The sequence below is a fragment of the Oncorhynchus mykiss genome, chromosome Y, assembly GCF_013265735.2.
Source record: "Oncorhynchus mykiss isolate Arlee chromosome Y, USDA_OmykA_1.1, whole genome shotgun sequence".
NCBI lineage: Eukaryota > Metazoa > Chordata > Actinopteri > Salmoniformes > Salmonidae > Oncorhynchus > Oncorhynchus mykiss.
The window spans coordinates 39,487,045-39,498,811 of NC_048593.1; the positions used below are offsets into that span (position 1 = coordinate 39,487,045).

The window sequence follows — 11,767 nt, forward strand, 5'->3', positions numbered from 1 at the left end:
TTTCCAAACCGTAGACCTTCTCGCAATTGTATTTGTATTTGCCAGCAGCATACCACCCTGCATCCCACTGCTGGCTTGCTTCTGATGCTAAGCAGGGTTGGTCCAGGTCAGTCCCTGGATGGGAGAGCAGGTGATGTTGGAGGGCAAGTAGGAGGCACTATTTCCTCTGGTCTAAAAAAAAAAATCCCATGATTGGGGACACTGCCCTGTGTAGGGTGCCATCTTTTGGATGGGGCGTTAAACAGGTGTCCTGACTCTCTGAGGTCATTAAAGATCCCATGGCACTTGTCATAAGAGTAGGGGTGTTAAACCTAGAAGCTGATAATCTGTAAGTTAACGATGCTCCCTGGTGTAGTATTGTGAATAATGATATTTCTGTCTGTTCAGAGTAATATTTGAACACAATCTGGATATTTTCCATCCGGTTTGTTTGTTGTATGTCCTTAATACACACCTGGGCTATAAATTGTATGATCTTGACAAAGATGTTGAGTGGCATGTCTCTGGGTACGACACTACGACTGCCCTTAGGGAACAGAGTGGTGGTGATGGACGTCAGACGACTAGAGAAAACGAGAGAGAGAGGAGGAGGAAGGGAGAAAGAGAGAGAGAGAGAGAGAGAGAGAGAGAGGAGGAGGAAGGGAGAAAGAGAGCAAGAGAGAGGGGGGAGAGAGGGGGGGGAGAGCGTGGGAAAGAGAGAGAGAAAGGGAAGGAAGGGAGGAGGGGGGTGAGAAAGTGAGAGGGAGGAAGAGAGAGAGAGAGAGAGAGAGAGAGAGAGAGAGAGAGAGAGAGAGAGAGAGAGAGAGAGAGAGAAAGAGAGAGCGAAATAGAGAGAGAAAGGGGAGTGAGGGAGAAGGGGTTGAGAGAGAGAGAGAGAGAGAGAGAGAGAGAGAGAGAGAGAGAGAGAGAGAGAGAGAGAGAGAGAGAGAGAGAGAGAGGAGGAAGGGAGAAAGAGCAAGAGAGAGACAGAGAGAGGGGGGGAGAGAGCGAGGGAAAGAGAGAGAGAGAGAGGGGGGGAGAGAGCGAGGGAAAGAGAGAGAGAGCGAAAGGGGAAGGATAGATTAATATCACACAACAGAAGCAATACATTACATCCTTCTTGTATAATACTGAAGGAGAGCATTACACATGTACAGGCCCCAGGACAGCTATTGAAAAACCTCGGATACACACGAAAAAGGGCTCCTGTCGACAACATTGTAAACTGCCGATGACAGACGAGCATGGTGTATGTTGTATCCTACAGTACCTCTGTGTTCCGGTGTTGCTCTCACACTTGATCCTGATCATATAGACCCAGAGGAGCCGGTAGAGAGCCTCCAGAGCCACACGGGCCATCTTGGGATCCTTATTCTGGAAACACACACCTCAAGAGTTAGTCACACGTCAACAGCACACAGTAGCATCGGTCTGGTTTCACACCACATTAGTTCCAATTACCAACTGACATAGAGTCTCACCATAGGATGATAGTGTAAGAAGCATTACCCACAGTGCCACTGTCTATCCCATTAGTGAGAACCGACCAGAACCCAATAACATTACCACTGACATAGAGTCTCACCATAGGATGATAGTGTAAGAAGCATTACCCACAGTGCCACTGTCTATCCCATTAGTGAGAACCGACCAGAACCCAATAACATTACCACTGACATAGAGTCTCACCATAGGATGATAGTGTAAGAAGCATTACCCACAGTGCCACTGTCTATCCCATTAGTGAGAACCGACCAGAACCCAATAACATTACCACTGACATAGAGTCTCACCATAGGATGATAGTGTAAGAAGCATTACCCACAGTGCCACTGTCTATCCCATTAGTGAGAACCGACCAGAACCCAATAACATTACCACTGACATAGAGTCTCACCATAGGATGATAGTGTAAGAAGCATTACCCACAGTGCCACTGTCTATCCCATTAGTGAGAACCGACCAGAACCCAATAACATTACCACTGACATAGAGTCTCACCATAGGATGATAGTGTAAGAAGCATTACCCACAGTGCCACTGTCTATCCCATTAGTGAGAACCGACCAGAACCCAATAACATTACCACTGACATAGAGTCTCACCATAGGATGATAGTGTAAGAAGCATTACCCACAGTGCCACTGTCTATCCCATTAGTGAGAACCGACCAGAACCCAATAACATTACCACTGACATAGAGTCTCACCATAGGATGATAGTGTAAGAAGCATTACCCACAGTGCCACTGTCTATCCCATTAGTGAGAACCGACCAGAACCCAATAACATTACCACTGACATAGAGTCTCACCATAGGATGATAGTGTAAGAAGCATTACCCACAGTGCCACTGTCTATCCCATTAGTGAGAACCGACCAGAACCCAATAACATTACCACTGACATAGAGTCTCACCATAGGATGATAGTGTAAGAAGCATTACCCACAGTGCCACTGTCTATCCCATTAGTGAGAACCGACCAGAACCCAATAACATTACCAGACATAGAGTCTCACCATAGGATGATAGTGTAAGAAGCATTACCCACAGTGCCACTGTCTATCCCATTAGTGAGAACCGACCAGAACCCAATAACATTACCACTGACATAGAGTCTCACCATAGGATGATAGTGTAAGAAGCATTACCCACAGTGCCACTGTCTATCCCATTAGTGAGAACCGAACAGAACCCAATAACATTACCAGACATACACTCTGAGAATAAAAGGTGCTGTCTAGAACCTAAACGGGTTCTCCGGTTGTCCCCAGAGGAGAACCATAAACAACCCTCATGCAGTATCCTCCAGGCACTCTGACATCTATTGCTGTTCAACCTGAACACCTTCTACCGAACAGCTTCCTCCACCAGCACAGCTAATAAGGGGGGTTGAGGTGTGTGTGTGTGTGTGTGTGTGTGTGTGTGTGTTTGTGTGTGTGTGGGTATGGGTGGGTGTGTGTGTGGGTATGGGTGTGTGTGTGTGTATGGGTGTGTGTATATGTATGGGTAGGTGTGTGTGGGTATGGGTGTGTGTGTGGGTATGGGTGTGTGTGTGTGTGGGTATGGGTGTGTGTGTGTGGGTATGGGTGTGTGTGTGTATAGGTATGGGTGTGTGTGTGTGGGTATGGGTGTGTGTGTGGGTATGGGTGGGTGGGTGGGTGGGTATGGGTGGGTGTGTGTGTGGGTATGGGTGGGTGGGTGGGTATGGGTGGGTGTGTTTGTGGGTATGGGTGTGTGTTCTGACCTTGAGGTTGGAGAGACAGTTGTTGAGGAAGATGTGCCATCTGTTGAGGAAGAGCTGCTTCTGACTGACACACAGCAGACAGGTAACCAATGGAAACAGAGCCTGGAGACAGAGAACAACAACTCATCATGGATCCATACACTACATGACATTACACGACATTACACTACACTACATGACATTACACTACATTACACGACATGACACTACACTCACTACATTACTACATTACACTACATGACATTACACTATACTACCTGACATTACACTACACTACATGACATTACACTACATTACATGACATTACACTATACTACATGACATTACACTATACTACATTACACTGCACTAAATGGCATTGCACTATGTTACATTACACTACACTACATGACATTACACTACATTACATTACACTACACGACATTACACTACACTACATGACATTACACTATACTACACGACATTACACTACACTGCATAACATTACACTACACTACATGACATTACACTATACTACATGACATTACACTATACTACACATTACACTACACTACATGACATTACACTATACTACATGACATTACACTATACTACATGACATTACACTACACTACATGACATTACACTATACTACATGACATTACACTATACTACATTACATTGCACTACACTACATTACACTACATGACATTACACTATTCTACCTGACATTACACTACACTACATGACATTACACTACACTACATGACATTACACTACACTACCTGACATTACACTACATTACACGACAGGACATAACATTACACTATACTACATGACATTACACTACATTACATTACATTACACTACATTGTTTTACACGACATTACACTACACTACACTGCATGATATTACACTACACTACATGACATTACACTACATTACATTACAACACATTACATTACATTTCACTACATTGTTTTACACAACATGACATTACACTACACTACAATACATTATAACACATTACAATACATTGTTTTAAACTACATGACATTACACTACACTACATGCCATGCATTAAACTACATTACATTACATTACATTACATTACATTACACTACATTACATTACATTAAACTACATTAAACTACATTACATTACATTACACTACATTACACTACATTACACTACATTAAACTACATTAAACTACATTAAACTACATTACATTACATTACACTACATTACACTACATTAAACTACATTAAACTACATTACATTACATTACATTACACTACATTACACTACATTACATTACACTACATTACATTACATTACACTACATTACACTACATTACACTACATTACACTACATTAAACTACATTACATTACACTACATTACATTACACTACATTACATTACACTACATTACATTACATTACACTACATTACATTACATTACACTACATTACATTACACTACATTACACTACATTACACTACATTAAACTACATTAAACTACATTACATTACACTACATTACATTACATTACACTACATTACACTACATTACACTACATTACACTACATTAAACTACATTACATTACACTACATTACATTACATTACACTACATTACACTACATTACACTACATTACACTACATTAAACTACATTACATTACACTACATTACATTACACTACATTACATTACACTACATTACATTACATTACACTACATTACACTACATTACACTACATTACACTACATTAAACTACATTACATTACACTACATTACATTACATTACACTACATTACATTACATTACACTACATTAAACTACATTACACTACATTACATTACATTACACTACATTACATTACATTACACTACATTACATTACACTACATTACATTACATTACACTACACTACATTACATTACATTACACTACATTACATTACATTACACTACATTACATTACACTACATTACATTACACTACATTACATTACATTACACTACATTACACTACATTACATTACATTACACTACATTACACTACATTACACTACATTACATTACATTACATTACACTACATTACATTACATTACATTACATTACATTACACTACATTACATTACATTACACTACATTACATTACATTACATTACACTACATTACATTACATTACATTACATTACACTACATTACATTACATTACACTACATTACATTACATTACATTACACTACATTACATTACACTACATTACATTACATTACATTACATTACACTACATTACATTACATTACACTACATTACATTACATTACACTACACTACATTACATTACACTACATTACATTACATTACACTACACTACATTACATTACATTACATTACACTACATTACACTACATTACATTACATTACACTACATTACATTACATTACACTACACTACATTACATTACATTACACTACATTACACTACATTACATTACATTACACTACATTACATTACATTACACTACATTACATTACACTACACTACATTACACTACATTACACTACATTACATTACACTACATTACATTACATTACACTACATTACACTACATTACACTACATTACACTACATTACATTACATTACACTACATTACATTACATTACACTACATTACACTACATTACATTACACTACATTACATTACATTACACTACATTACACTACACTACATTACATTACATTACACTACATTACATTACATTACACTACATTACATTACATTACACTACATTACATTACATTACATTACACTACATTACATTACATTACATTACACTACATTACACTACATTACATTACATTACACTACATTACATTACATTACACTACATTACATTACATGACATTACACTACACTACATTACATTACACTACATTATTTGTCATTACATGTACTCATTCAACAAGGTTGTATGGAGTTTCAGATTGGTGCCAACCGTGGTCCTCTCACACCTGTGTGTCTGTTTCAGTGTTAGTGTCTCACAATGATCATTAAATATATTCTATTACATTAAGTCTCAAATACCACTCTCAGACCGGCAGGCATATGTAGGTAATGCTTTTAAACTGGTTGAGGTATGATGGGAATGTATCAGATGAGTAATCTGTCAGTAAATATAATCTAATATGTTGTCTCTCCTTCCTTCCTTCCTTCCTTCCTTCCTTCCTTCCTTCCTTCCTTCCTTCCTTCCTACCTTCCTCCCATCGCTCTCTCTCCCTCTCTCTCTCTATCTGTCTCTCTCTCTCTCTCTCTCTCTGTCTCTCTCTCTGTCTCTCTCTCCGTCTCTCTCTCTCTCTGTCTCTCTCCGTCTCTCTCTCTCTCTCTCTGTCTCTCTCTCTCTCTCTCTGTCTCCCTCTCTCTCTGTCTCCCTCTCTCTCTGTCTCTCTCTTCTCTCTCTCTGTCTCTTTCATACACACACACTATCCCAGCTCTTCTGTCTCTGTCTTTCTCTCTCTCCCCACACCCTTCTCCCACTCTCTCTGTCAGTCGGTAGAGTACAAATTGAAGGGTAGGGGTGTGGCGGTATGAGGAAGAACAACATGTAGGGACAAACAAACAGCGTGTTATTATCTCCCTGCTCCTTTTGGTCCCGTCAGCTCTGGCATGACAGGGTAGTGTGTGTGTGTACTCATCGTGAAAAACATCTTGTTAAAGAAGGAGTGAGGAGGAGGAAGAAGAGGAGTGACAGATTGAAGTCTTGTCTTAACGTCTGGTTGGCTGGATGGAGGGTATTTGAAGAATCCCAAACAAAACAAACATGTTCAGTAGGCGGATGACATTTCTAGCACCATTCGAAGGAGGTAGTGAAAGCCACAAGGGGACAAATAAACAACCACACACAAAAACAAAAACAACGACAACAACTATTGAAAAAAACCAGCAGTCCATAAATACATCAATGGGCTGTGTCCCAACACCACATACCCCCCCTCCTCTTGTCCTGTCATTCATTAATACTATGGGACCAGACTATACCTGGAGTCCCTTCATTAATACTATGGGGACCAGACTATACCTGGAGTCAATTCATTAATACTATGGGGACCAGACTATACCTGGAGTCAATTCATTAATACTATGGGGACCAGACTATACCTGGAGTCAATTCATTAATACTATGGGGACCAGACTATACCTGGAGTCCATTCATGAATACTATGGGGACCAGACTATACCTGGAGTCCATGCATTAATACTATGGGGACCAGACTATACCTGGAGTCCATTCATTAATGCTATGGGACCAGACTATACCTGGAGTCCATTCATTAATACTATGGGACCAGACTATACCTGGAGTCCATTCATTAATACTATGGGGACCAGACTATACCTGGAGTCCATTCATTAATACTATGGGGACCAGACTATACATGTAGTCCATTCATTAATACTATGGGACCAGACTATACCTGGAGTCCATTCATTAATACTATGGGGACCAGACTATACCTGGAGTCAATTCATTAATACTATGGGGACCAGACTATACCTGGAGTCCATTCATGAATACTATGGGGACCAGACTATACCTGGAGTCCATGCATTAATACTATGGGGACCAGACTATACCTGGAGTCCATTCATTAATGCTATGGGACCAGACTATACCTGGAGTCCATTCATTAATACTATGGGACCAGACTATACCTGGAGTCCATTCAGTAATACTATGGGGACCAGACTATACCTGGAGTCCATTCATTAATACTATGGGGACCAGACTATACCTGTAGTCCATTCATTAATACTATGGGACCAGACTATACCTGTAGTCCATTCATTAATACTATGGGGACCAGACTATACCTGGAGTCAATTCATTAATACTATGGGGACCAGACTATACCTGGAGTCAATTCATTAATACTATGGGGACCAGACTATACCTGGAGTTCATTCATTAATACTATGGGACCAGACTATACCTGGAGTCCATTCATTAATACTGTGGGACCAGACGATTGGTGGAGTCCATTCATTAATCAGTGGTAGGTGAGGAAAGGAGACATGACTTAAAGCTGAAATCTGTAAAAGGAGAATCTGACCAGTACAGTAATAGTGTGGTATAGACTGACCAGTATAGTACTAGTGTGGTATAGACTGACAGGTACAGTAATAGTGTGGTATAGACTGACCAGTACAGTAATAGTGTGGTATAGACTGACCAGTACAGTAATAGTGTGGTATAGACTGACCAGTACAATAATAGTGTGGTATAGACTGACCAGTACAGTAATAGTGTGGTATAAACTGACCAGTACAGTAATAGACTGACCAGTACAGTAATAGAGTGGTATAGACTGACCAGTACAGTAATAGTGTTGCATAGACTGACCAGTACAGTAATAGTGTGGTATAGACTGACCAGTACAGTAATAGTGTGGTATAGACTGACCAGTACAGTAATAGTGTGGTATAAACTGACCAGTACAGTAAAAGTGTGGTATAGACTGACAGGTACAGTAATAGTGTGGTATAGACTGACCAGTACAGTAATAGTGTGGTATAGACTGACCAGTACAGTAATAGTGTGGTATAGACTGACCGGTACTGACCAGTACAATAATAGTGTGGTATAGACTGACCAGTACAGTAATAGTGTGGTATAAACTGACCAGTACAGTAATAGACTGACCAGTACAGTAATAGAGTGGTATAGACTGACCAGTACAGTAATAGTGTTGCATAGACTGACCAGTACAGTAATAGTGTAGTATAGACTGACCAGTACAGTAATAGTGTGGTATAGACTGACCAGTACAGTAATAGTGTGGTATAAACTGACCAGTACAGTAAAAGTGTGGTATAGACTGACAGGTACAGTAATAGTGTGGTATAGACTGACCAGTACAGTAATAGTGTGGTATAGACTGACCAGTACAGTAATAGTGTGGTATAGACTGACCGGTACAGTAATAGTGTGGTATAGACTGAACAGTACAGTAATAGACTGACCAGTACAGTAATAGTGTGGTATAGACTGATCAGTACAGTAATATAGTGGTATAGACTGACCAGTACAGTAATAGTGTGGTATAGACTGACCAGTACAATAATAGTGTGGTATAGACTGACCATTACAGTAATAGAGTGGTACAGACTGATCAGTACAGTAATATAGTGGTATAGACTGACCAGTACAGTAATAGAGTGGTATAGACTGACCAGTACAGTAATAGTGTGGTATAGACTGACCAGTACAGTAATAGTGTGGTATAGACTGACCAGTACAGTAATAGTGTGGTATAGACTGACCAGTACAGTAATAGAGTGGTATAGACTGACCAGTACAGTAACAGACTGACCAGTACAGTAATAGAGTGGTATAGACTGACCAGTACAGTAACAGACTGACCAGTACAGTAATAGTGTGGTATAGACTGACCATTACAGTAATAGAGTGGTACAGACTGATCAGTACAGTAATATAGTGGTATAGACTGACCAGTACAGTAATATAGTGGTATAGACTGACTAGTACAGTAATAGTGTGGTATAGACTGACCAGTACAGTAATAGAGTGGTATAGACTGACCAGTACAGTAATAGACTGACCAGTACAGTAATAGTGTGGTATAGACTGACCAGTACAGTAACAGACTGACCAGTACAGTAATAGTGTGGTATAGACTGACCAGTACAGTAATAGAGTGGTATAGACTGACCAGTACAGTAATAGAGTGGTATAGACTGACCAGTACAGTAACAGACTGACCAGTACAGTAATAGAGTGGTATAGACTGACCAGTACAGTAATAGTGTGGTATAGACTGACCAGTACAGTAATAGAGTGGTATAGACTGACCAGTACAGTAACAGACTGACCAGTACAGTAATAGTGTGGCATAGACTGACCAGAGAGTGTTTCTTCCTAGAGGACAGGTCCAGCGTAGTGTCATACAGACTTTCTACAAAGTTCCTCAGACACGGAACATTCACCTCGTTCTTCACCGTCTGCAAGGTCAAAGGGAAAAGGTCATAGGTCATACACAGAGCAGAGGGGTTACCAATGTACAGGACAGGTACAGTATATTAGATATGAGAGATTTCAAGATATGGTATAGAGATATGTACTGCGGCTACGGGGGACTAATATCTCCAGTGACATTATTGATTGATTAGGCACATTACAACATGAAGTAGAGTTAGAGGTACACTATATTAGACATGAGAGACTATGAGATATGAGAGAGATATGAGAAGATATGAGAAGATATGAGAGGATATGGGAGGATATGAGAAGATATGAGAGGATATGAGAAGATATGAGGGGATATGAGAGATGTGAGAGGATATGAGAAGATATGTGGGGATATGAGAGAGATGTGAGAGGATATGAGGGGATATGAGAAGATATGAGGAGTGTGAGAGATATGTGAGAGGATATGAGAAGATATGAGAATATATGAGGGGATGTGAGATAGATGTGAGAGGATATGAGAAGATATGAGAAGATATGAGAGGATATGAGAAGATATGAGGGGATGTGAGATAGATATGAGGGGATGTGAGAGAGATGTGAGAGGATATGTCTGGATATGAGAAGATATGAGGAGTGTGAGAGAGATGTGAGAGGATATGAGGGGATATGAGGGGATATGAGGAGTATGAGATAGATGTGAGAGGATATGAGGGGATATGAGAAGATATGAGGAGTGTGAGATAGATGTGAGAGGATATGAGAAGATATGAGAGGTGTGAGAGAGATGTGAGAGGATATGAGGGGATATGAGAAGATATGAGGAGTGTGAGATAGATGTGAGAGGATATGAGAAGATATGAGAGGTGTGAGAGAGATGTGAGAGGATATGAGGGGATATGAGAAGATATGAGGAGTGTGAGATAGATATGAGGGGATATGAGGAGATATGAGAAGATATGAGAGGTTTGAGAGAGATGTGAGAGGATATGAGGGGATATGAGAAGATATGAGGAGTGTGAGATAGATATGAGGGGATATAAGGAGATATGAGAAGATATGAGAGGTTTGAGAGAGATGTGAGAGGATATGAGGGGATATGAGAATATATGAGAGGTGTGAGAGAGATATGAGGGGATATGAGAGGTGTGAGAGAGATGTGAGAGGATGTGAGGGGATATGAAGATATGAGGAGCGTGAGAGAGGTGTGAGAGGATATGAGGGGATATGAGAAGATATGAGGAGTGTGAGAGAGGTGTGAGAGGATATGAGGGGATATGAGAAGATATGAGGAGTGTGAGAGAGATGTGAGAGGATATGAGGGGATATGAGAAGATATGAGGAGTGTGAGAGGATATGCGACAAGTGTAGAGACAGACTGGTGTAGAGACAGACTGGTGTAGAGACAGACTGGTGTGGAGACAGACTGGTGTGGAGACAGACTGGTGTGGAGACAGACTGGTGTGGAGACAGACTGGTGTATAGACGGACTGGTGTAGAGACAGACTGGTGTTGATACAGACTGGTGTATAGACGGACTGGTGTAGAGCCAGACTGGTGTAGAGACAG

General features: G+C 40.3%; 1 protein-coding gene across 9 annotated transcripts in view; it reads right to left on the reverse strand.

Annotated features, from left to right (window-relative positions):
- Positions 1-11,767, reverse strand: part of fryb (furry homolog b (Drosophila)) — a 247,848-nt gene that overhangs the window by 113,081 nt on the left and 123,000 nt on the right. For all 9 annotated transcript variants that reach the window (XM_036967913.1, XM_036967909.1, XM_036967914.1 and 6 more), the window contains exons 9-12: positions 10,135-10,233; positions 3,227-3,328; positions 1,250-1,353; positions 455-563 (exon numbers count right to left, since the gene is read on the reverse strand). In XM_036967913.1, the coding sequence (XP_036823808.1) occupies positions 455-563; positions 1,250-1,353; positions 3,227-3,328; positions 10,135-10,233 (414 nt within the window). The remainder of the gene's footprint in view (positions 1-454; positions 564-1,249; positions 1,354-3,226; positions 3,329-10,134; positions 10,234-11,767) is intronic.